At 41.1% G+C, this 27,756-nt stretch overlaps 1 protein-coding gene and 1 long non-coding RNA gene across 2 annotated transcripts; one reads left to right on the forward strand and one right to left on the reverse strand.

The window, feature by feature from the left end:
• Nucleotides 1-98: 98 nt before the first annotated feature.
• Nucleotides 99-20,781, reverse strand: KCNA3 (potassium voltage-gated channel subfamily A member 3). Its single transcript, XM_045478606.1, has 2 exons — nucleotides 17,244-20,781; nucleotides 99-4,928 (listed from the first exon to the last, which is right to left on the reverse strand). The coding sequence occupies exon 1, from the start codon at nucleotides 20,585-20,587 to the stop codon at nucleotides 18,848-18,850; it is 1,740 nt and encodes a 579-aa protein (XP_045334562.1). The 5' UTR covers nucleotides 20,588-20,781; the 3' UTR covers nucleotides 99-4,928; nucleotides 17,244-18,847.
• Nucleotides 20,782-20,924: 143 nt separating this feature from the next.
• Nucleotides 20,925-23,017, forward strand: LOC123598422. Its single transcript, XR_006712593.1, has 2 exons — nucleotides 20,925-21,711; nucleotides 22,654-23,017. It is a non-coding gene; the product is annotated as an uncharacterized LOC123598422 (long non-coding RNA).
• Nucleotides 23,018-27,756: the final 4,739 nt, after the last annotated feature.

Consider the following 27,756-nt stretch of genomic DNA (forward strand, 5'->3'; position numbering starts at 1 on the left):
CTCCTTCCCTGTCCTCTGCTAATCACAGCATACATGTGACGAAAGACAGTGGGCTGAAAATTGGTTACAGTGGTTGGTCTGATGGTATGTTTTCTCTGAATCAGAATGTTGGCCATTTCTTGGGTTATTGCTTCTTTCAACTGTTCAGAAGTCAGTTACTATGGTAGACTTTTTTTTTTTTTAAAGGAAATTAGAAAGCTAGGGAAGAAGATAACTTGTCTGTCTAACATTATGACAACACGTGGATTTGGTGTCTATGATCAGGGTTGGTGGACTTAATTATGTTCTAGATGGAAAATGTTGGGTTATCACCCTGTGGGAGGACTCTCTTTTGGAAGTATCTAACAAGGTCTGTTAATAGCAAAAAATGCCTTGTTCTCCAACTCTGAAATTTCCCAACATATCATGTAGAATTAGATTTCAGCTACAGTTTTACAGCTAATGGCAAAATAACATAAGGGAGAACAGTGTAAAGAAAATGAGATTTGGAGCCATTTGATGGCCATATGGTCTTGAACAAGTCACTTGATCTTTCCACTGGTTGGTTAATCTCTAAACTTCAGATGCTATTATTACTTCATATGCATATTTTAAAGATTAAATAAGATGTGAATGATCTTTGCAAAGTATGAGATAAACAAATGTTAGACGTTGCTATGAAAAAATCGTATTTGGATGTCTGCATAATTACTATCTGTATACGATTTCAGAAATGGATTATTGTTATTATTGCATTTAACATACTACATGGAAATACTACATACACTGTTTGCTTTCCCTTGTATACATATAGAGAAACTTTTTACCCCAAATTATGCCATTGTATGGGGTAGTTCCAAAAATGGTCTACACTGAACAAAAGAAGAGTATATTCCTATTTGGTTTATAGTCCTACAGTTTTAAAAACACTTTGACAATTAGTTTTAAGTCAACTAAATACTTAACCTTCCCGCCCCAAACCCAGCATTAAGAGATCACACCATGGATACAATTCACCAGAAGAGATACTACTATGGTTTGTTTCTGTATGGTCAGTTCACAAATTGTTGCAAGATACAACATGAACACAATTTGATAGAATCACCATTGAGCAAATTTCGTCAACTTTAAAAAAAATGGATAAAGTTACTTTTCACAAATATCACTAACACGAATATATAAGAGACTCAATTACACCTAAAGTGAAAATTCAGATTCACAAGACCAAAAATTATCAGATTAAATGTTTTAATGAATTGCTCGGCTAGTCAAAATATACATTTCCTATTGTGATAGAGGCCTTTAAAAACTGCCCCCTTTTCTGAATGGAAGGATATAAGACTAAACCTCTGGACAAATAATCTCGTTATGACAAAATATTTCTGGATTATTCAAATGGACTGCTATCATTTTAACAATTTCCCTAGCGTCCATATTTTAGCATCTTTCTATCCTAATCTCTTTCTACCATAAAACCAGCAACCAGAATATACTCTTGGTTTTCAATGGGTATAATTATCTCTTATCTATGTTGTACAAAAGCTATAACCCTTCTTTTTCCAACTGTCCACAAAAGCCAAACAGAAGCGTTTGGGTTATCCCTGAATTTCGTTTCTCACTCCTGAGCAAAACTAATTACAACATGGCTCCATCAGGCCTCTTTTGTATTCACAAAAGTCTACAACATTTTGTGAATATTATTTCAAATTATAGTCATTTGAATTCTGGGACCAAAAACGGCGTTACCTTTTTAATGTGACAAAAACGCACCTTGCAATCAGCTACAGTTCACTGGCAAGCATAATATATTTAATTCTGGTTTGCTAAGTGTTTATTAAACTACAAAGATTTAAACGGAAGATTCACTTGCACAGAAACTTTGTTTATATAGTAACTAACCCACCATTCAAGGATGAAATGATAAGTCATAATAGTTAAGCCATGGTCCAAATTAAAAGTTACACTTTTTAATGTCTTGCTGAGGTCAATTAGAAATATGAATGTTTGGATTTGTAGTCTGTTCAGTCATATGAACAGAGATCTGTGGCATCTTAGTGCCTGGAGAGGAGCAACATGTGTGTGCATATCAGAATATTCTGGAAACATTATAGAATTTTCAAAGATATAAAGAAACGTACAGATTATTACTAAATTTAAAGTCTTCATTGCACGGATAAAGAAACTAGGGCTCAGAGAAGTCAAAGGGACTTTCCTAGGGCACATAAATTATTAGCAGAGCCAGCACTAAAGCAAAGACACTTGCTTAAGCTCTACCAAACTGCTTCTTGTGGGGGAAAAAAAATCAAGAGATCATAAGGCAAACATCCCCATCCTTCCAACCTTTTCCCACTTTCTAGTCCAGGATTATAATGTTGAGTGTGCAGTACAGCTCTGGAACTGTCTTTAGCATTTCATATGTAATTTCAAATCACATTAAGTTCTAATTAAATTGAACAAATAACCTCCTCTTCCTTTGCAGCTATTTCATTAATCTGTTTCCATTCTGCACAGTGGGTTTTCTACATTTTCATGATCCCATTATAGGCCAGTGACAATTCTTAGAGGAGAAAAAACATCCTATTTCCTCTTCTCACAATCAATTTGAAGAACGGTATATTTATGACACTTTGAAGGTTTAAATCTTATTTCAATTTACTCTTTCCTTTGGAGATGCGTAAGAAAAATCTGAGTACTTTAAGTATTCTTCAAAGACTTTTCAAATGTGTATAAATGAGGATTTGAGGGCTGAGAATGGGCTTTGGGGATTATTTAACCCAGCACAACCACCTTGCAACTTAGGAAACTGTAGCCTAGCAATAGTAAGTGACTTATCTAGGGTCCCACAGGTAGAAAGTGGGTAAGAACTCTGGTCTCATGATATCTACATCAATACTGTATTTTTACTACACATTTGGTGAACCATATCAGATATGACAGTTTACTCATCTGGTGTCATTCTGTGCTTTTATCTCAAAGTCCAGGTTTTGTCTTTATTTGAAACCGTGGCCTGTAATAATAATACAGATATGATATTAAGTATACATAATACTTAAAGTTGTGTCATTGGTGTTTCCTGAAGGTAGTACCTGTGTCTATTTTTGTAATGCCTACCGATCCTTACTAAAACATGTGAATGTCTAAAACCCCTTATAGGACCTTTAATTGGTTCGTTTCAATCATCCCAATAGTTGATGTGAATTACTTTAACTGCTGACAAGTCTGTGAACATCAGTTACGAGTATTAGGTGGCTGGAATGGATTGACAGTTCTCTGGGCCAGCGTCTCTTCTATGTGCTCTAACAGAACAAAAACGTGGTGGTGGCTTTGGCTATGTTTTCACTTTAATTACAAATCATTCAGTTGGGAGGTTCACATAGCTCAAATCTGAGATACTTATCAGTCACTTACTTCACTTTTCCCGAGAGTGATCTGGTCTCAAAATTTTGACCACCGAAGAATTATCAGCAGATTGTGCAAAATTCATTGTAGGCATTGACTCAAAGAAAATTACCTGGATTTTATCTCCTACATCCTCTGTTGCTAACAGGTGTAAGATTGTTTAGTTATCGATTCTCATATATTAACAATGAAACTCATCACCTGTATTTCCTTTTACATGGCATCAAAAAGTATTATAATCTTGGCTTTGCTACTGAAATATTTTGATATCATTAAAATTCTACAAGCACTCTTATTAGGACAGCGTCGCTATGCATTTGAGTAACAGGAAATTGGTTATTTACGCATTTGCTCAGGTATGTTTCAAAAATAAAATATGAAAGTGAAAAAAAGTCTTCATTATACCAAATGTTCACAGTTTGACTTTCCATAAGGCTTATTAAATAATATACAAATAGCTACCATTCTGCTGAAATGTCACAGTAAATACATTAATAATGGCACAGAAGTGAAATGTCCCCAAATGGGAAATCATCTTCATGACCTCCTAAATCTCTTTTCCAACTAAAACTTTGCTTATTTTATTGAAAAAAGTTCCATTTCTAAAGGAATAACTTATAAAAATAGAGGATGAGTCAAGAAACCTTTTACAGGTACAATTTTGAAGGAAATTCTATACATTAGATGAAATATTATAATATATCTTTAAGAATGTGCTTTGTCTCACCACACCAAACATCATACGAAAACTAAACTGAGTGATTATAATATCTATGAACTGCTGAAAACTATAACCAAATATTAAAATTTTAGCTAAAATAGACAACTTAAACATAAGTACTAACATACTTTTAAATTTATGCTCAGCTAAAACCTACCTACAAGACAAATTTGCAAATCTATCATTTTGAGTCAAAAAAATAAAAGGATGTTGAATCAAGCAAGGCACATTTCTTTTAGGCCAGTCTGTCTTGAACACCATTCATCTGGGCACAGTGTAGATTTCACTTATTTATGTGTAAATGGGCCAATCTATGTAGGAGAGCCTTTGGTACAAAACACGCCTTCACAAATAAGGTTGCACATAAGCCAGAACGCAGAAGATAACATTACTATATCTCATGATTCAACACAGTCCAGTGATTAACTGAAAGAAGAAAACAGTACCAGTTGGCTTATTGGAAACAAACATTTAGGTTTTCTTTATCAGCAGTACTGACTAGTTTTTGAGTGATTCAATTTCACCAAAATGTCAAAAGGTTGAAATGATCCCTTGATATTTTCGAATGTTCTTCTTCATCTATCACTATCTTTAATATTGCACACAATTCGAAGAGAATCCTCCAGCTTTAGAGCTGTTTCCTTTATATAAAGCATTTATTAGAGACATGTTATTTAACGTCAACTGAAACAAAAATATGCACTGGCAGACAGATCACTGCCCATCAGCGACAGGACCAACACAGCGTTCTTGATGTAGGCAATTTAAAAATGAGGATCCTACTGGTCTGTGCAGCAATACAGTTCTCTATGTGGGACTCTTCAGGTATCTGTTGGACAGAGTAAGCACAATAATTTACTGTGTATTTAGTTTTTAAAAAAATTATAGACTTTATGTCAACATAAAATATTCTATTCATTATACTTTTCAAAATTTGGGGTTTTTTGCAGGTACCCTGAAAAGTTCAACCAATTTAATTTTCTAAACTTATCAAAAGCACTTAATTTATAAATTAGAAGAAGTTTCAGAGTATGCTGAAATTATGAGCTTTTTGTCCTTACATCCATCTATCTATCTACCTATCTACCTATCTATCTATCTATCTATCTATCTATCTATCTATCTATCTATCTATCTATTTATCTATCACCTATGAGAGACAGCGTGTGTGCGAGGAAGAAGCTGAGGGAGAGAGAGAATCTTAAATAGGCTCCGTGCCCAGATCAGAGCCCAATGTAGGGGTGGCGGGGGCTCAGTCTCACGACCATGAGATCATGACCTGAGCCAAAATCAAGAGTTCAAGAGTAGGATGCTTAACCCAGGCACCCTCTCCCCCCTTTTATCCTTATTAATACCCACTTTGAAATGGAATCTAAACCAATGTGATTGTTTGCTTTTTCAACATAAAAATTTATCTTCACCTTTACAACCATCTGAAAGGTTCTGAGTGCCTGTTTTTAAAGAAAATATATGTATTAATTTTCTCAATGTACTTCCAAGGGTTTTTTTCTTTCCTGGCTGTATATCCCACTGTTGTAACCTAAGATGAGAACTCTTTTAAAGTGAATGGAAATCCCATGCTCAGGGTTCTGGAAAGGGGGGTGGAGGAGTGAGCATAGCAGCGGGAGGGAGGGAAGGAGAAGACTATTTCCCATACATACTCCTGGTTTTAGCAGGTATCTGAAATCCAGTGGCAAATGCCTACCAGTGTTGATCTGTATGTGCTTGAATTTGAATTTGTGTTGAACTTGAACGTGCTTTTTGTGGAAGAATCATCAACTCACAAAACCCAATATCATATGCCTACTGTGTACTTGGCAATCATTTAATGAAAAGTTTTCTTTATTGGCCTGGATTAGACTGGATCATCCTTCATGAAAGAGAGAACTTCTTGACACTAATCTTTGGCCAAATAGCAAGAGTACACTCTTGCATCACAGTATTCTTAATTTTCATTATGAGCGTTTGAAAATTACAATGGTCTAATAGCTAGTAATGACTACCAATTACAAGAAATTACAAGTAACATGAATGATCTGGCATCCATTTCATTTCCTAAGTGCCTAGTTTCTGCTCAATGCTACTGTAGCTTTCATTATCTTGAGATGGTTCTATTAAGCTAGTCTTGTCTTGCTACTATTTACATCCTTTCTATATGAAAGGTTCAGCCTTTTTTTTTTTTTTTTTTTTTTTTTAAACCTCATGTGTCAGTGCCTGCCTCGAGGCTCTTGGGACTATTAAATAAGTAAGGTATAGCTCGGCATCCTAATAGACTGTAGGGGTGGAGGGAGTTGCAATTTAACAGAAACAAGAAATCAAAGTGATATTTGGATGCTAATCATGTTTACATTAGTGGCTAAGAAATGGGTTGAAGGGCTTACTTAGGTATCAAAATCAACTCTACAAAAACAGGGAAAGGAAGTATAACAGAAAATGGTGACTTATAATTGATGATATTTGACCAAATAAATGATTTAACATAAGAAGCAAGAGGGGCGCCTGGGTGGCTCAGTCAGTTGGGCATCTGACTTCAACTCAAGTCATGATCTCACGGTTTGTGAGTTCGAGCTCCGCATTGGGCTCTGTGCTGACAGCTCAGAGCCTGGAGCCTGCTTCGGATTCTGTGTCTCATTCTCTCTCTGCCCTTTCCCCACTTGGGCTCTCTCTCTGTCTCTCAAAAATAAATGTAAAAAAATTTTTTAAAAAAAGAAGCAAGAAAAGAGGATAAGAACAAATTTCTATAATTATCAAGCTTGTGAAAAAGTAATTAATACCTCCACCAAGGCCTAAACAAAAGAGGTACAGAAACCCAACTTACCTAACTGCTAGCCTTACTAATTTGTATTTCATGAGGAAAGGGTTACAATCATTCTATTTTATGGGAACTTTGTTTTTATGTGTTTATACTTTGACATCTATTAAATAACTTAGAGTTGGCTGCACACCAACAAGCTCTATGAATTCCGCCAACCAAATGGTAATGATTTAGCCAAAGGACTAGAAAATTTTCTTGTTCAATTATGCATAATTCTCTGATTGGCCTCTTGGAAATTATGTATTCTTGGCAAGCAAAAAAAGTTTAAACTCAGTCATTAGAGTTGCTAATGTGTTAAGACATGAGCTTTGATGGGGCACCTGGGTGGCTCAGTTGGTTAAGTGTCTGACTTCGGCTCAGGTTATGGTCTCGTGGTTTGTGAGTTTGAGCCCTGCGTCCGGCTCTGTGCTGCCGGCTTGGAGCCTGGAGCCTCTCTGGAGTCTGTGTCTCTCTGTCTCTGTCTGCCCCTCCCCAACTTGTGTTCTCTCTCTCTCAAAAATAAATATTAAAAAAATTTTAAAAAGACATGAGCTTTGTCAAAAATCTGGAAAGTCATGGGAAAATGAGCTGTGAGGTGTAATCACAGAAATATTTAGGTCTGCTAATAATAAATATCCTTAAATCCCATTGTGACCTAGTAAAATAAATTGATTTTTAGAAAAAGTTAAAATGGTTGCAGGTGAAAGATTTATAGAATACAGGTGTAAAGCAATTCAAACACAGTTCTTCCCTGGAGAAACTATTTTTGTCTGTGGTTTTTAGTCACCCACTACCTTTTGAAATCCAGGACAGTGTCACTCTTGTTTAACATACTTTTTATTATAATTTCTTACAGAGGTAATCTGTTGGTGAATACCTGAATTTTTTTTGTCCTGTAGTCATACATGAGGTAAATATAAAATGTAATGGTATGTGAGGCTGCCACTTATAATGTCTAATACCTTGGCCATTCCAGCTTTTAACAGAAAATCCAGTAAAAACCCATACTAGGTTAATATTATATATATATATATATATATATATATATATAATTGTATATACATATATATATATATACACACACACATACATATATAAAATACTAGGTATTATATAATAATATATATTATATAATGTATAATTATATGTAATAATATATTATATATAATATAAAATAATATAATTATATAATAATATACAACATATAATATAATATAATATATAATATATTATTTAATAATATATAATATATTATATAACAATATATATTATATAATAATTTTATAATATATATAATATTAATTTAGTATTATATTAACCTGTACAGGTTAATATACACTAGGTTAATATATATACTATATATATATATCAACAATAATTCTTCAAACCAGAAAAAAACATGAAAAAATAAGAAATGAAAATTACTCATTCCAATCCTCTATCTTGTGTCATTCCTTTAAAAAGTCCTGACAATGTGCCCTCAGAAAAGAAATGATCTCTGTCCTCTGTGAGCTTCATTATATAAAGTGATGGAGGCAAACAGAGTTTCTGTCTTCTGTTGGTCTCCATATGTAATCCGAAGCGTATACGTCAGTTTTCTTTAATTTAGGGACATGTTTCGTGAGGAAATTGTTCCATGTAGAGGTACAGAGGCAACACCTAGTCAAGTTCCGGTCGGATGTGCCTGAGAAATCCAGGGAGAGCAAATCCAGGAGCAGTGTGGAAAAAGTTCCCTTCTATTCATATCTGGAGAGTCCCCATTTCCTACTACACAGGGAAGTGCCTCTGTTACAAGATTACCTAAAATCCCACAATACTATTACCTCAACTCTGCGGTACTCCTTTACAGCAATGCTTTCGTTTAGACTCAGTAATTCCATACTACACACTTGGTTTTCCAAAGTTTCTAAGAATTTCCCAGTACATGTGCTACTACTGATGCCTCTCACCTATTTTATTTAGAAATGACCTATGTTTTGCCACTATAAAAGTCACTCTGAGGGGCACCTGGGTGGCTCAGTCGGTTGAGCATCCGACTTCCGCTCAGGTCATGATCTCACGGTCTGTGAGTTCCAGCCCCATGTCAGGTGCTGTGCTGAGCTCAGAGCCTGGAGCTTCGGATTCTGTATCTCCCTCTCTCTCTCTGCCCCTCCCCCACTCATGCTCTGTCTCTGTCTCAAAAATTAATATAAACATTAAAAAAAAATAACAGTCACTCGGAGAATCTGCTCTTACTGCTCTCAGATTCAATGTCCCCATCTTCTCTTTCATATATGAAAAAGTCCCTTTAAAAAAATAACCGATTTTTGTGAGCCTACCATATAACTTGACAATTACATCAAAATTTGCTTTGTAAAAGCAATTATTTTACTCAGTAAGGTCACAACTACAGTAATGTAATTCTTCAAGGTGATTCATTGATGAAATATCTAATGCCTTATTTAATCAGCTTCCAGAGTAATGGAAACCCCATGGATATATTAAGACTCACCATTAACTGAAAGCAAGCGTGAACTTACAGAAAGGTTTCTTAGAATGTTGGCTAGATAGGTAAGTTCCTATAGATATCACTTACGTGTTCTGATTTTTGCTATACTATGTAAGCCAATCAGTCAACAAATATATATTGAGTATCATTTATAAACAGCATTTTATTACCGGCTAGGGTAGGAAACACAGTCTCTGTGAAGCATTCCAACTCTAGGTAGCCATGGTGATTAGGAGCGATATCTCTTATAATGTTATATTTAAATTATTTATGTTAAGGAACTCTACCCCCACAATTGGGTAGTACTTTGTGGGTAAAACCTGCTGGAGCATGTTCTACCAAATGGAAGCCCTCCCCAGTGAACCAATTATTAGAAATTCTATCCAAAAGAACACGGTGAGGGGGCGCCTGGGTGGCTCAGTCAGTTAAGTGTCTGACTTCAGCTCAGGTCATGATCTTGAGGTTCGTGAGTTAAAGCCCTGTGTCAGGCTCTGTGCTGACAGTTCAGAGCCTGGAGCCTGCTTCGAGTTGTCGCTCTCTCTCTCTGCCCCTTCCCCACTTGTGCTCTGTCTCTGTCTCTCTCAAAAATAAAATAAATGTTAAAAAATAAAAAAACAAAAAAGCATGATAAGGGGTATAAGCCTCACAGTGATAGACTGAAGCACAGATACACAACATGAAAATTTTGCTTATAGTTTAAAAACACTCAAATTGGAATTTCCTTCCTCTCATCCCTTCCTTGAACAAAGACTTATTAAGCACCAACTTTATTCCAGGCAATATTCCAGATCCTGGGGGATATAGTAGCAACGAAAGACAAAGGTCACTTATGCTCATGGAAGGGAAAGGAAGATGGACAATAAACAAAAAGCAAGTAAGATATCTAGTATGTTAGAGGAGGGAATATACAAGGCAGAGAAAGGCTAAAGGAGAGTGCTGTGAGGGCTGCAAGTTTAAACAGAGTGGCTGGGGAAGGCTTCACTGAGGCAGTGACAGCTACGGAGCTGACGGAGCCAGCCACGCAGAGATCAGATGTTAGAGCGTTCCAGGCAGTGGAACAGTGGTACAAAGACCCGAGGCGGAGAGTGCCTGGTGTGTTTGAGGAAGGGCAAGGAGGCCGGCACAGCTGCTGTAGAGGATCAAAGGGGAGAAGAGTCAGAAATGAGGTGAGAAGGGTAAGGGTAAGACGAGGTAGAAAAGGTAGAGCCTTGCAGGCCACGTGAGGGCTTTTAGTGTGTAGTCTGTGGGAAATGGAGAGCCAGATGGGAGTTTTGCCACCAAGAAGTGACATGATCTGACAAATGTTTGAAAAGGTTCTCTCTGGCTGCTACATTGAGAACAGACTCCAGCAGGGGAAAGGATGAAGGATGGGGTACAGTCAGGAGGGTACTCTAAAAATCCAGGTGAGGGGCGCCTGGGTGACTCAGTCAGTTAAGCGTCTGACTTCAGCTCAGGTCATGATCTCGCAGTTACTAAGTTCGAGCCCCGTGTCCGGCTCTATGATGTCAGTGCAGAGCCTGGAGCCTGCTTCGGATTCTGTGTCTCCCTCTCTCTCTGCCCATCCCCTGACTGTGCTCTCTCCTTCTCTCAGAAATAATAAATGAATAAACTTAAAAAAAAAAAATCCAGGTGAGAGATAATGATGGCTTAGAATGGGTGGTTGCAGAAGTAAGACTCCGGAAACATTTTAAGAGAGGAGCCAACAGGATTTGCCAATAGCTTGGAAAAGCGGTATGACAGAAAGAGAGGAATCTACAATAATTCCAAGGATTTTTTTTAGCTTGAATAATGGGAAGATTGAAGTTATAGTCACAGAGAGGGGGAAAAGGGCAAGAGACAGGATTGGTGGCAAGGGTGGTGCAAGAGAGGGAAGCTCAGTTTTGGACATACTAAGTTTGAGAGATCAGATGTCTAAGTAAAGATGTCAAGTAGAGAGCTGGAAATGCAATCTGAAGTTCAGGGGAACGGTCCAGGGGGGAGAGAGAAATTTACATATAGATAGTCTAAAGCTATGAGAGTAAGACGGGATATAGAAAGAAGTCTAAGGACTAAGCTGTGGCCCGCGGGGCTCTCAAACATTAAGACTCAGGGGAGATGAGAAAGAACCAGCAAAAGAGATGAAAAAGGAGAGAGAAGAGAGGTAGTGAGAAAACACACAGTGTTGGGTCCTAAAGTCAAATGAAGCAATTCTTTGCAGGAGGAAAGAAGTATTCCACAGTGCCAAAGGCTTCTGATGAGTCAAATGAAACAAGCACTGAGAAATGACCATTGGGTTTAGCTATCAGAGGTCACCAATGACCTTGAAAAGTACACTTTCACAAGTGACAGGGGTGAAAGTGTTTGGAGCAGATTTGGGAGCGAATGGTAAGGGATTCCATGATGAACAAAGAGTGATACCCTGCCCTCATAGAAGAGATAGATTAATCATATAACACAAATAAATATAAAATGACAGCCATGCCAAGAACACATCGTATATTCAATGAATTCTAAGACACACTTTTTCAGATTTGAGAACCTATGAAATCAGGATGTACCTTAAAATCACTGGTACTTTCCCTCATAATTGGCAGTTCTTCTTTTTTTAATGGCACATAGAATAGTGGTGGTTCTTAAGGGACCTTAAATTTGATGAAGGGTACCCTAAATAGGGAATTGGTAAAACCAGAGTCATGAGAGATAACTTGGAAGTATTGAAGTAAAAATAGAAGTTAAGAAAGTGAGGAGGGGGCTAGCAGTGGGAACATCTGCAAAGATCCCCATAGATGAAGGGGGTAAGGGAACTAATCTCATAAGTGGATGAAGATCAGGGCTGAGAGAGATCATGTGTGGCCATGAAAGCTATGTGAAACCTTTGGATCTCTATCCCCAAAACAAGAAAAAGACCTTCAAAGAATTCTAAGTAGGGGCAGGTGATGTAATCGGATTTGAGTCTCAAAAAGATTCTTCTGGCTACCAGGGGGAGAATGGTCAGACTGGCCACAGGACATGTAAGTTGGCCAGTCAAGAGACCTTGGCACTTACCCAGGATAGAGAGGAGAGTAGTGTGGATTAAAGTGGTGGTGACAGTGATGCAGAAAAGTAGATTATTTTTAGGGGTATTTAGGAAGTGAAATGATTAAACTCAGTGACAGACTGAATGTATTTACTTATATGAATCTACTATTACATTAATAAACACATTGAGAACACTAGGCAATAAATCTGCCTCTTAAGCAAGGCTATAAAAAAATAAAAATGCTTTGTAAATGTCTCTGCAGCACATATGAATAAAAACCAGTATTTTGGAAATTCACCAATTTTATATGGTTTAGATCTCTGGACAGAAAGTAAATATATCTTAGGACAGAAAATAACAGGTGAGGTGTGTGTGTGTGTGTGTGTGTGTGTGTGTGTGTGTGTGTGTATAACAAATTACCCTTACTGGATTCTTTTCCAAATTAAATCATACGTTTAATTTAAGGAACATGTTTAAGTGTATAAAAATAAGAACTTTAGGATTCAGAGAGAATTTCCATAAAGAACAGGAGTTTAAAATAAACTTGACAACAAAACCAATGCTGACTGACATGTAACACACAAGTGCAATGCTAGCTTTCATTCTAGAAATTTAGCGGGAATCTCAAAAGAGATTCCCAAGAGCCTTTGTGCTCTGATGGAAGGGGTAAGGGTGAGGCTGGGGACTCACTGAAAAACAAAAAGCTCTTCTCCACTCCTAACCTCCATGCTGGGGGCATGATCTGCAGAGTCAGAGCCCTGCATGCCCATATTTATTCATGACGTTCTCCAGACATGATGAAACATCATTTTTCATGCATTTAAGTGCCATCTTTCTCACAACCAGGATCCCAGGATTTACTTTTCAGGCTAGAGCTCCTATTCTGCATGCTTTAGGTTGCAGCAATAATAAAATGGCTCCCAAGGAAATGATGGAGCGTCTTTTCCAGATCTCCTCTTTAATGTATTTGATGGTTTATGGTGCAAAATTTGAAACGCAAGGAAAAACACATCCAGTACAAAAAAAGGGGGGAAAAAGAGGAAAACCACAAAAACGTTTCTCTGTAAAATGTTTTTTCTTTACAGTTCTGAAGACAAAATTAGTTTGCAGCATCACTGAAGACGAAGACAGATATTTGAGAACTTCCTGACCTCTCTGAATTGCTTAAATGAAATTTGCAAGGTGGATGTGAGTATATAAAGAATATTATTATCATGTACTCTATAGCAATGGCCATTTTCTGGCAGGAGGTTAGGAGCTGAGTCATGATAGCCCAGGGTTTGGGCTCTGCATGGCTTCCCCTCCCTTCTTCCTGCCTTTTCTGATTTGCCCTCTCTTGAAGGTTTTCAAGTACTCCCTGCAAGTTACAGAAAACAAGGGACTTCAGTGACTTCATTAATATACATAAAACAAAATACAGAAAATTAGTAGCACCAAAGCAACAGTCTTACCCTCCTTCATTCAAAAGGTGAAATAATTAAAAAAAAAAAAAAAGAAAAGAAAAAGAAAAAGAAAAAGGAAAAAAAGCCCCACCCTAAAATGCAATCCCTAAATATCCTCTGTCTCATTCTTGTGCTCCTCACGTCTATCTCACAGTGTTTCCATAAGTCTTCGAATTGATGGGGGAGGGGCAGGTGTACTTCTCTGCATTTCTTAGTGGGAGGGGTTATTCACAGCTGAGAGGTGGGAAGGACTTGGAACTGCTATAGAAAAATGTTGAAATTTTAAATGTATAGAAGTCATTAAGTTATAGTTATGGTTCTCAAAGGAATAGATGATTGGTATTTTGTATTGAATTTAGACACGATCACTCAAGCAGTTGCTTGAGTACATTTTATGCCAAAGAGGTAAACACAAGTTTCATATAAACAAACCATAACTTTAAATTGCTTCATACTCTGCATTTAAAATTTCAATCCCAGAAGTTTTATTTCAAAATTCAGAAATAACTGATAGAACGCCTCCTCATATTTGTAGCTGTTTGTTATAATAGTTGGTGGGCCCTAAAATTTGGTATAATATCAGCTTAAAAGCACCATAAAGGAAATAAATAGCAATGCTGTTATTTTCATCTCTGGATTCACCAGCTGTGGGGTATGTACATTTTTCCCAGGGTGTTGATGGATGTGCCCTGTTCCAGTCACACCTCCTCTCATGAATCTTTTGTACACACAGACATATGTATACTTTTCAACCTCTAAGACGTACACTGAGCTCAACAGTGAAGCCTGTGGTTTGGCAAAGCTGACTGATATATGTGGACTTAGACTCATTTGCATTTTGCTGGAAGCCCAAATCACTATCCATTTTCATTTTCTAAATGATTTAGGACCTTAGAGAAGGGGCTACAGCTATTATGTGGGCCAAAATTATATTCTATTGTTTCTTTGAGCACAGATGCTCTTAAAGATCCATGGAGTTATTAGGTAAGGCAATCATGTCACAAATTTCAATGAGCTGGCAATCTCCTTGTGCTTTCAATCCTTTTGTTCTAAGTAATTTCTCCTTTCTCAATAAGAGAGAGTCAAAATATTTATACTACTTGCTGCCATCGTTCTTCAGTAACCTAGGCAAAATATGAGGAGATGGAAAAAATAACAATTTGCATAGTACTATCAATTGTAGATTAAAGCACATGAAAATAGAAAATTAACCTTAAAATTGAAAAATATCTATTGCCCTAGCAGGTATCACTACTATGACTAATTATACTTTCTGAGTATAATATTAAACCCAGACAAATCAATAATATAAGAAAGTGATCTTTTATTACTAGAAAAGTCAATCTCTTTGTTCAATTTAAATACCTGATACTTGATCCCTATGGTTAAAAGTATCTGATGTTTAGAAAGGGTTAATTTTCAATATACTGCATAAAATAGGTTTCTGGAGATATATTCTTTACAGAAATTCATTAATTAGTAACATGGGCTGAAGTCAAACCTAAAAGCATAAGAAATTTATTTTCTCAATCTCTTTCAAGTCACCCAATAAAAGGACTATGGGTTTGGGGGCCAGAAGGACCTGGCTTTAATCATAGCTGGGTTTCTTGCTAGCTGGGAAGTCTTTGGGAAATCACTTACCCATAGCCATCTAGTTTTCCCCCTCCTAGAGTGGGGTGAATACCACTTACCTTGCAGAGCTGAGAGTATCCAGGACATGGTAATTAAATGGTAATTACTATTGTTACACAGAAAGTAAATAGGAAGACACTGATTATTTACGTATGTCATATCATTTGCAAACCTCAGTAGTAATTATACAATGCTTGTAAGTAACAATCACAATAATAATGTAATCTCTTGGCAAAATCTCTGCTGCATACCATGCAATTATTTTTTTCTAAGTATCATGACTGTATCAACATTTAATATTCACAATTCTACGAGGTACCATTTCTTATCCGCAGTTTACAAATAAGGAAACTGAGGCACAGAGAGGTTAAGTAATTTGCTCAGTGTCGCACAGCATAGTCAGGATTCAAACCCTGGCAGTCTGACTGCAGAGCCTGTGCTTTAAATCACTTCATTAAAAACCTTAAAATAACATTAATGTAAGATTAGAGCCATTCACTCGTCAAATATGCACTGAATACATAGAAAGTGCTACATTTTGTGGTAGACACTAGTGTCCAAAACTTTGTCAAGATACAGAACCTATACCTTTTAAGGAGCTTTTAGTTTGGCAACTAGAACATAATTATACTATGCCAAAGTTATGATTCAAAAAGCCATTATTTCTCTGGATTGAAGAAAAAGGTCTTCTTCATATTACTATTAATAATCATACAATTCTAAAAATTATGGTACAACCATAATTTACTCACAGAACAAAGCAAGGTTTCTATATTTTCAAATAAAAAAACGAATAAAGGGTCACTGCACTTTGTTCATCTTCACGTCCAGATCTTTTAAGAACAGACACAAACATTATTCTTACGTTATTACTATAGTGTGTCTAGCAGCTTACCACCAAAATGGGTCACAAAAAGAATGTCTGGTCATTAAGAACACCAAGAGTTTGATCAAAAGGTAGATCAGTGGTGAAAGCAACTCTAACAAGTAGCAAAGGAAACTAGTCCTATTTGCATGCACGTACAGAGAAAGAAATGAACATGTATATACTTTTCCTGCCTCTATTATTTGTCTGTTCCTTCCTCTTCCCCCTCATATAGTCTTCATTCTTTTTCACTGTCTTAAATACACAAACAATAAAGTAAGTAGGCTTCTGACTACCTGAAAATATGAGTTTTAGACTCAGGGTTACTCTAATTTACTCTAAGATAGAATAGTTAGTCATACCCTATCAATATCAAGAAACAATTGTGGACAATGTGTACTTGTGGACAATGTATAACATATAATACATATAATGTATATAAACTAAAATGGTTTTGTTAAAAGACATTAAACACATTGTTACCCATATTGTAACCTTAACCACTTTTTATTGAAAAGAACCGTACTGCTGCGTATGACTAATTGTGTAAGTTAAAATTGGGCCAATAATCCAACAGCAGTAGGTTCTGCCTTTTATCCTTTTTTTAAGGGGAAACAGGTTGTGCAGTAGCCAAGAGGGTTAGTAGAAGGAATGGAATCATTTTCATTTCAGTTTGGGTGAAGGTTATTCTATACAGCAATGACTTCCCCCCTGCCATCCGTTTGCCATAAACAACAGAAACCAAAGGACAGTTAACAAAAGGGAAATCAAATGGAAAAGATGTTGTAACTGATCATTAAAAGGCACTTGCACGTAATTAATATGAAACTACTGGGTTTGCAAGTAGCACCAGCCCAAACAGGAACAGCATCTCCCTGTTCCCTGTACAAAGAGGGAGAGCTCTCAGTACCCCCACAGTGCTCACCTGATTCTCTGTGTGTCTTCTGGCAACCCTGGTGTGTGGCTGAAACTTGCAGGTATTTCCCCAAGATTTGGTTACTTCCCATCCGTCTTTTTTTATTGATTGTCTGCAATTCCCTCAGTTAAAAAGCGTGCATCCTTTATATTTTTAAAGTTTACTTAGCTTTTCAAGTGCTCTTGTGGGATCTGGAGTTTTTTTTTTTTTTTTAAGAGGAAGTCTCAAGGTCCCTTGCAGTAAGGTTTCAGGTACATTGATTGGATCTTTCATATGCTTATGTACAGAACGCTTTTACATTTGCTTTTAAATTTCATCTGTTGGCTTGAAACTTCCTGGAGGAAGAAAACAGCATCCTTTTAAATTATTGCCTAATTGTTGGCATTGAATTCAAATCATGCCTCATTGTGGTGTATATCTAACATTCCAAAGGCAATATTTTCCTTCTCGATTCAATCATTATGAGATGATATCAATGATTTTCTGTAGTAAAAAAATAACGCATTTTGTGACTCATTTCACCACCCTCAGATTCTCAGACATAACTTTATTTGTGCGGTTTATTCAAACAGTGGTTTTCCTTCCGACATCCTGTAAGTAGGAACCATCTGGAAAGGTTACTGTGGAAACGGCAGGGGCTAGGGGGTGGGGCTACAGAGCAAGAGATGCCATGACAACCTTTTTCGGGTTTCCCAGGAAACATGGGTTGCTATGGGAACTGCATCAGTCAGGTCCGAATTAGTAACTTCCGCTGGAAGGAGTGTCTGCCACTTTAATCATCTTGTGATACTGCAGAAGCTTATCTCGCAGACGCGTTAGGAATTTTGTTTGTTTCTCTCACCAGCGCTGAAAACATCTGTTTCTACACTTTGGTAGATGTTGCTTGGAACACACACACAGAAGTTCAGAGGAATCTGTTAGTCTACCCCTTTCGAAATGCTCAACAAGCCCCAAAGAGTTGCAACCGATTAGTCAGATCAGGACATCTCAGGCATTTCCCTTCGTTCAAAGTTGTATATATCTTTAAAATTCCGGGAGGGGTTCCGAATAGAAGAAATCCCAGTCAAAAACCAAAGAAACTCACGGTGGGTTTACAAGTCATTTTTCTAATCACACTTCTCATCCACACATCCACAGCGTAGGCAATTGAACTAAATACTCAATAATGTTGAACAGTCCATCACACTGAAGCATCCTTTAAGTACGTGCCAGCTTTACTTAGTAAAGAGACAAGTGTCTTTTAATTCTGAGGTTAGGCGGTTACTCTAACTGTTCTTTAATTTCATTTCCTCCCAGGATGTACAGCTGCTTTTTGTTTGTTTGTTTGTTTTAGAGGGTGTGTACTAGAAATCAAGTTTAAAGTAAGTTTGTTCTTTGCAATATTAGAGAGAGGGGGAGAAAACAATGGAGAGCTGAGAGAATGCAGCCCACTTGCAAAACAGACACCTGTTTCAGTATGAAGCAGTAGGGAGAGGGAAAATGAAGTGTGCTTTCCACTTCTTCATGTCCTTTCCTTGATGAATGGTCTGGAAATGTATAAAACAAGGGCATACACAGACCAAGGGGGCACGTTCCACACAATACTGAGCACAGCATGTCACTTGTATCATATATTAGACGTCAGTGAATATCTTTTTGATGTTGACACAGGAGTTGGGATTATTGTTCGTGGTGCAGGTGGCCGTGGAATTGCCCGTTTTGAAAGGGGTCTGGGGGAAAGCGCTATGGTTCATGCCCCCCTCTTCGATCACCATATACTCCGACTTACTCAGAGTCGAGTTACTCCTTGCTTTTCGGAGCTCCTCCGCCGACGAGGAGAGGTGCTGGCAACTTCCCACGTGCATGTACTGGGCTTGTTCTTCCCCTTCTGTCTCCCGGTGGTAGAAGTAATTGAAGTTGGAAACAATCACAGGGACTGGCAAAGCAATGGTCAAGACACCAGCGATGGCACAGAGCGACCCCACAATCTTGCCCCCTATGGTCACCGGGTGCATGTCACCGTAACCTACTGTTGTCATGGTTACCACTGCCCACCAGAAGGCATCCGGGATACTGCTAAAACCTGAAGTGGGGTCGTCTGCCTCGGCAAAGTAGACCGCGCTGGAGAAAAGGATGACCCCGATGAAGAGGAAAAAGATGAGCAAGCCCAGCTCCCGCATGGAAGCCTTCAGCGTCTGGCCCAGGATCTGCAGCCCCTTGGAGTGCCTGGAGAGCTTGAAGATGCGGAAGACGCGCACCAGCCGGATGACCCTCAGGATGGCCAGGGACATGGCTTGCTGTCCATTGCCCTGTCGCTCAGCCAGCTCGGTGCCCAGAGTGATGAAATAAGGGATGATGGCCACGATGTCTATCAGGTTCATGATGTTTCGCGAGAAGGTGGCTTTGCTGGGGCAAGCGAAGAACCGCACCAGCAGCTCAAAGGAGAACCAGATGATGCACAGGGTCTCCACCACGAAGAAGGGATCCGAGAAGCTGGAGGCTCCGGCGGGCGCCCCCGACGTGCTGTTGCCGGCCGCCTCGAACTGCTCCTGCGACGACGCGGCGGGGTAGTCCTTCTCGTCGCGGAACTCGGGCAGCGTCTCCAGGCAGAAGATGACAATGGAGATGAGGATGACGAGCACGGACACGATGGCGATGCCCCGCGCCGGCCCGGAGCTCTCCGGGTACTCGAAGAGCAGCCACACCTGGCGCTGGAAGTCGTGGCGGGGCAGGGGCCGCTCCTCCTCCCGCAGGAAGCCCTCGTCCTCGCGGAACTTCTCCATGGCCTCCTCGCCCAGCTGGTAGAAGCGGATCTCCTCGGAGAAGATGTCGATGGGCACGTTGACCGGCCGGCGGATGCGGCCGCCCGACTGGTAGTAGTAGAGAATGGCGTCGAAGCTGGGCCGGTTGCGGTCGAAGAAGTACTCGTTGCGGAGCGGGTCGAAGTACCTCATGCGCCGCTTGGGGTCGCCCAGCAGCGTCTCCGGGAACTGGCAGAGGGTCTTGAGCTGCGTCTCGAAGCGCAGCCCGGAGATGTTGATCACCACGCGCTCCCCGCAGCAGTCCTGCTCGCCGGCGGCCGGCAGCGCGGGCGGCAGCGGCTCGTAGCGGTCGCGGTCGCAGCCTCCGCCGCCGCCGCAGCCGCCCTGCGGCGGGCCCCCGCCGCCGTCGGCCGCCTCCGGCTCCAGCAGGTGGTCCCCGGGCACCACCGTCATGTCGGGCGGCAGCGCGGGGCCTGCGGCGGGCTCGGCGTAGCCGGGGTTCACCAGGGTGTGGGCGCCGCCGCCGCCGCTCGCGGGGCTCTGGGGAGGGTGGGCGCGGTGGCGGGCGGAGGGCGGCGGCGGTGAGCGCAGCAGGCTGAGGTGCTCGTCCATGCGGCGGGAAGAGGCGGCGGCGCGGGCCGCGTCGCTCCTCCTCGCGCTCCCCGCCCCTCCACCGCCTCCGCCCCCGAGCCGGGCCCGCCGCCTGTTGCTGCTGCTGCCGCTGCCGCTGCCGCCGCCGCCGCTGCTGCCGCCGTGAGGCTCAGTGTGACTCTGGCGCGGTCCCCCCGGCTCCTCCGGGAGAAGCCTCCTCCTCCTCCCCCGCCTCCGCGCTCCCCCCGCCCCTCCCCGGCCCCTCCCCCGCGGGGCGCGCGCCCGCCCCTCCGCGGCCCCTCAGGATGCCCGCCCACCGCGCGGGCGCGCGCCCCGCTCCCCACAGCGCCGCGGGCCCGGCCCCTCTCCACCCGCCGCCTCACCCCTTGTGGCCGCTCGTGGCCTTCGCTTTGCGCCTCCGCGTGCCCTCGAGCCCCCGGCGGGCCGAGGCGGCCCTCGGGGAATCCGGCCCCCGGTCAGTGCTCCCCTCGCGTCCGGCCCGCGAGGCTTCTCGGCCGGCCTGGGCCACCCCGCCGCCCCGCGAGCGGCGGCCTTCTCGTCCTGCACGCGCCGCCTGGGCCCGCCCGGGAAGGAGGGCTCCGTGGGGCCGGGGGGGGGGGGGGCGAGGAGGGAGGACGGAGATGCGCTCCGGGCCCGGAGCGTGGTGGAGCGAGGGAGTGACAGGCCCGGTGGGCGCCCTGGGGGAAGAGGCCAGTCTGCTGCCCACACCCTGAGCCCACTGAAGCTGGAAGACCGCCAGGCCTGGAGCGCTCTGAACAATTTAGCTCCTCTGTGCATGAGAAGCCCAACGGAGTAATGGGTGCTGATGAGTTTCGCACCCGGAGTCTGAAGAAAATGAGTCATTAAAGGCATTCAGGGACTTTGCTGTGTAGCAAGAGACTAGTTCTCCCTAATGTTAATGGCTGAGATTTCAGCCCTTGGGAAGAATCAAGGACCAAGTTCCTGGTTGCGATTGGCGAGGGCAGAGAGGTCTTTAAAGAAGAGCAAGGTTTCCTGTCGGTGGGCACAGGAGAGGAAGAGGAGAAGAGAAATTCACATCTCGTCCGAAGTCTGTCGTGGGAAGGACTGGAGCAAGATGGGTACCTAGACCCCTCAACTTAATGTTCCACGTTGCTGGCTTTGTGGTAGGGTTTGCCACGCTCTAGTTGTTACACTGGGAGAACATTCAGCCTGCAATTTGTATCTCTGTTGCTTGATTTTGGCCTGGGGACAACAGTTTTATCCCCTTTGAACCTAAACTCTTTCTTGAGATTGTTCTGTTTCTAGACATTTTAGCAACTCCAACTTAGAGTCGACCCTAGGCTTTAGAATGCATTTTCTATTGTATCATTCGACTCACTTACAAAAGGGAACTGTTTGGACTACTCCCTCACCCATCATACCTTAGCTAATAATTCTACCGCCAGTAACTGCGATTTGTGGTCACTAGTTACCACCGCTTGCAACCCAGTCTCTCTAGGGCAGAGACGAAGTCTTACCCAGTTCATATCCCTAGCAACTACCAAAGTGCCTGATAAATAGTAGGAACTCAGTATGTTTGCTGAACTCCCCAATAAGCAATTCTTTGCATTTCTGTCTGCTCTGGGGTATCAACATTTCTCCTTTCTGAACCCAGGTCCACTGGGATTCCTGGGATGAAGAGTGACGGGAAACAGCTCACGAGGTGTACATTACTCGGTTATTTCACCGAGTAATAGAGCATCTACCCAGCTGTAGATTCCACCGCTGCCTCTTCTGGGTACAACAAGCATTTATGTTCTTTACTGGCCTTTTATCTTTGACTTCACCTCTAGGTCAGTACTAGGCACTGCAGACGGTGACATGTGTTGTAAGATGGTAAGAGGAGACAACTAGGTAAAACAGTCTCACAAAACTAGAACACTGTTTTTGAGCTGGTGATTAGGGTAGCGGTATAATCAATCATTCATATATTTAAAGCTAAGAATAAGACAGCCGGCTTGCTGCAAGGTTGGCTCGTAGAAAGGCAAGGACCCTATTTTTAAAGACCAAATGTTTCATGCACTTCTATGTCTGACCTAGAAAGTGATTTATTTCTCCATTTGCAGGAATCAGTACTGGAATTAATATTAATCAATGGCAAGGGAGACCAGAACAGAGGATGGTCCTGTGATGGATGGTCACAAGCTTCTCCCTGCTGTGAAGTATCTTTCCTTCAGAAACGACTCTTTCCATTCCTTTCATGTATTTGCCTTCTCTGGAAGACTCATTATGAGCTTCTTAGGACAGCCTTTACTTTGAGGCCCAGAGAAGCCAGGCAATTTGTTCAAGCCCGCACAGCTAGTTAGGGGCAGAGCCGAGCCTAAAATCTTGGGCCATTTCCAAATCCAGTGTTCGCCCTACTGTATCACACTGTGAAACTCTTGAGTTGATCACTGTGAGTGCTTAATAAATATTAGATTTCTAACAGCAGCCTATTTGCTTCTGATTGCTGACTAGTTCACTTCAATTCATATTTATTTGAACCGAAAACCACTGCCTTCTGACAGCTGGTCTATTGTTTATAGGAAATGAGTTGGTGGGCGAATTCCAGCCCTGTTGGACAGCAGAACCCATCACAACAAATCAATGTCAAAAATAGCACTTCAGGAGGAATACGTGCCACTTATTTAGTACCCCCAGTGGAGTAGCTCAAAGTGATTTGAAAATGTCTCATTAATCCACATGACACCCCTGCGGGATAATAATAATATTATTCTAATGTTTAAGCATAGAAATGTGGCAAAGCCAACAGCGTCTCTGAGCATGTGCAGATTTTCCTCATATTTCAAGTCCTCAATAGCAGACCCTAAATAAAACCATCAGGTTTGCAAGCACCAAGGGTGAATCTTGGTTTGGGCTTTCTGTGTTGCTCTGGACATGGCTTGAGTTTCTTACTGGTCACAACAGTACTAGGAGTAGCTTGCCGACGGTCTGCCAGATGGTTAGCAGCTTCTGGAGTTAGTCCAGAAGTGTTGGAGAGTGGGGCAAGGCAGGTCTAGAAGTTACCACTAATTACAATGATAGATAAATGAATGAAAAAGAAACCCCGCCTGCTATGTGCAAGGCATCGGTGTATGGAGTTTGAATGAGGAGCTTGCCCTCAAAAGACTTACATGGAGTTGGAAAGACAGGATACAAGTTTGTGAAATCTTTACAACAGCATTGTGCCAGAAATGTCACAAGCTGCCCTGTGACTATTTGGTCCCTTCTAGCCAAGCTGCTACTGGCTGTTTCTCATTCATACTAAACTGGTTCCTACCTCAAGGGACTTTGTACTTGTCTTCCCTCTGCCAGAAACACTGCAGGTTTTCGCATGGCTTTTCTCCATTACTTTTGGTCTCCATGTAAAATATCTTGGGGCGCCTGTGTGGCTCAGTCTGTTAAGTGTCCGACTTCAGCTCGGGTCATGTTCTTGCGGTTTTTGGGTTCGGGCCGCGCGTCGGGCTCTGTGCGGACAGCTCAGAGCCTGGAGCCTGCTTCGGATTCTGTGTCTCCCTCTCTCTCTGCCCCTCCCTGCTTGTGCACTCTCTCTCTCTTTCTCAAAAATAAATAAAATTTAAATAAATGAAAAATAAAAGAAAATGTCTCTTCATCAGGGATAATTTCCCAGACCACAACCGGCTGATTTCAAAGAGTTCCCCTTCCTTCCCCTCCTTGGTAACTTTCTAATCTCTTACCTGCTTTATTTTTCCTTACTCTATTTATTTCTTTGAATTTATATTTTCCATTTATTTGGTCACTTGCTTATTGACGATCTCCTGCACTAAAACATAAACTCCCCAGCGGCAGGGTATTGACTTTTTTACTTGTATGTCACCAAAATCTAGACTAATACCTGACACACAAGAGGCGCTTAATCAGTATGTGTTGAATGGTGGAAAGAAAGGTGCAGAGCGAACGCACGAGGCATAGTAAGGTCCAGTGAGTGAATCAGTTTGCTGGTATAGAGGGGTTATTTTGGAGAATTATCTGTCCAGTTCTGGTTCTCTCTCCCAGAACCAACTAGGCTGTGCAGATATGCATTAATTTGTTTTTTAAGTGTCACTTCCTCTTTCTCTACCCTCCTGGATGGGTCTGTCCTGAACTCTGGAATTTTATTCTGAACTGCCTACTTAGATATTCTTCCTGATGAGACCCCAAACTTAATATTTATAGCACTGAACTCATTATCTTTCTCTCCAACGTTGTTCCTCTTCCTGTTTTTCGTACTTCATGCTGGAATACAAAGTCATCCCTCAATCTCTCCTCTGCCCCCTACATCCAGTTGGTCACTAAGTGCTTTCCCTTCTCCATCCAAGTCCTTCTCAAGTTCTGTCCTCACCTCTTCATTCTCACTGCCACTGTCCCAGTTCAGGCTCTCCATTTCATAACAAGCTCCCTGCCTCCAGTCTCTCTTTTATGTATTTCATCACCAGGAAGTAGCTGAGTTATTTCTGTAAAACATAGATTTGGTCACATTGCTGTCTAATGCTGCCATGACGGCTGAACCCTGGTGCTGACCTGACCTTCTGGCAGCCATCTTCTGTGTTCTTTCCACACCACTTACTGGTCCTTGGACATGCCAGCCACCCCCTTGCACACAGCCATGCATCTGCTCATGCTCTCACTCACTGGACACCCTTTCCACCTTTTACCCACTGGCGAATTCAGTCTTCAAGGCCCAGCTTAGATGTCAACTCTTCTGACACCCCCACCCTCCCGGTCAGCCATGTTTACCACTTCAAAGAAACTCAGCAAAAGTGATTATAAAGGAATTCATGATTTTCTTTCTCATCAGAAGTACTATCGCATTTTGTTCCGAGTTCCATAAGAGGGCTTTACTGTACTATATTTAGTGTGTATGTGATGATCTGTGTCCCTATGAGAGTGTGAACTCCTATTAATAGCTAACATATTGAGCAGTGAACACACAGTAATAAGCCAGGACTCTGCTAAGCACTTTATATGCAGTAATCTCCAACAGCCCTGTGGGTAGGCAATATGACTGCTGTACCATTCTACACCTGGACAAATAGTGTAGGGTGGGAAAAGTCACTTCTGCAAGATCATACAGAATTAGGACATGGAAGAACCGGGATTCGAACGAAGCCCACATTCACAAGCCCATCCCTAGACCACCTTTGCGAGGGTTAGAGGGCTTGTCTCATTCATCTGTGTATTTCCAGTCTCCGATATTGTGCAGGTATATGATAAATGATTTTTGAGTAATATAATTTAAGAAAAACAATCACGAAGCATAAATCCTTATTCACTAAAATCTGATGGATAGACCGTGACAAAGGTGTTAGTCCTGTACCTCATCACCAAGGCTATAAAATGCGCTTTCTTGAATTTGTACCATTTTTAAGAAGAAAGATGCTAGACACAGGGAAGAGGTTATTCTAGAAATAGATGCAGATACAGGTTCTGCCTGGGGTTAAGATGGCTCTCAGAATGAACCAGCAGTCTAGTCTGTGTTCTCACATGGCAGGGCGATTTTCAGAAAATAACTTCTATTCAGAGAAGACTGGAATTCTGTCAGAAAGTATGGCAGCCGAAGAGATACAAGTATTATGTTAGGCCAAGCATTTAAATAAGTCCCGTGTTTCTTCTTAAGCTTCTGGGTAGGAGAGAGTACAGACACTGGAATACCTGCATGGCTTTTGCTCGTTCTGGTTAATGCATTGAAAAATCAGGCAGTCACACTCCTAATCATAGATGAGCTGTGCGATTAATGAGACAAGCGGTAGAGCCCTCTGTATGTACCAATTATTTGTTGGCAGATGGGAATCTTAACATTTGTAGAGACAATTGAATGGTTTTAGATCACTGCCAAACGTATTAACTTTCTTCTAGCAAGAGGTCCATTACACATAATACTTTCACCATGGTTTTTCTCAAAGTGGACGTGATGAAGAATGCTTATTTATTTATTTTTTAACGCTTTTTAAAATTTATTTTTGAGACAGGGAGAGACAGAGCATGAACAGGGGAGGGTCAGAGAGAGGGAGACACAGAATCTGAAACAGGCTCCAGGCTCTGAGCTGTCAGCACAGAGCCCGACGCGGGGCTCGAACTCACGGAGCACGAGATCATGACCTGAGCCGAAGCCGGCCGCCCAACCGACTGAGCCACCCAGGCGCCCTGAAGAGTGTTTACAAATATCTAGAAAACTCCTTGTGTTTCTTCACGTTCCTTGTGTGAAGTACTTGTTGTGAGGCTATGGGTGAACCACAATAAAATTAATTTGGAGAGATAAAAGGGGTGGTTTTAGTCACATGACTGAGTTGATATTAATATGAACTGTTGACCATAAATTGACATGCAACTGTAAAACTTCAGCAGACATTTACAGGAATCTACTGAAATAGATCGAGGTTTTGAGCAAGGTTTTTTTTTTTTTTTTTTTTTTGTATTGCCAATCTGGTGCAAACCAAAGCATATTTTATTAATCTACAGACAAAATGTTACAGTGTGATTACTTTGTCATTGGTTTTGCAGTGATGTTGACAGAGCAACTCAACATGTCTGTCGAATGATATTACCATTTTATTGACTTTTCATGACAATGGCAATGATATTAATGAAAGCATATAGAGGCCCACGATGAACCAATTAATACTGAGTACTGTAATGACAAAAGAATATGAATGCAATTCTTTGGGGACTTCATCATACCTAAGAAAATGCAATGGATATATTACTTGGTTATAAAACGAATGCAAATAAAACTAAAACATGTTGTGATGTGTCAGACTTTGCCGACCAAAACATAGCTGTAAGTATTGAAAATCTTTATTTATAGTCTCCACTCAGGATAACTCAGTTATTTCCCCCCCCCCCCCCAACTAGACAATGTGACTTCTATATATTTTTTATTTTGGATCCAATTGCAACTTTTCAAAGAGTTAAAAGTGCCCTACAAAGAACTCTTCTCTTAACCATTTGAAAATAAGTTGCCAAAATTATTTGCCAATAATTTTCAAAAATAAATTGCCTATCACCCTTGAATACTTTAGTGTGTTTTGTGTGTATTCTTGTAGTAACCACAATGACGCCACTCTAGTTGGGAAACTAACATTTTGCATTGCTACCACCCCATCCTCAGGTCCCATTCAAGCTTACCACTAGGGCAATTCAGTTCTTGAACCAATTCTAAGCAAACTTGTCAGAATATATTAGGAAATCTC

The sequence above is a fragment of the Leopardus geoffroyi genome, chromosome C1, assembly GCF_018350155.1.
Source record: "Leopardus geoffroyi isolate Oge1 chromosome C1, O.geoffroyi_Oge1_pat1.0, whole genome shotgun sequence".
Lineage (NCBI taxonomy): Eukaryota > Metazoa > Chordata > Mammalia > Carnivora > Felidae > Leopardus > Leopardus geoffroyi.

What these genes read in the sequence shown, in the direction of transcription:
- KCNA3 (XM_045478606.1), bottom strand. Translation starts at nt 20,587, where the DNA reads ATGGACGAGCACCTCAGCCTGCTGCGCTCACCGCCGCCGCCCTCCGCC.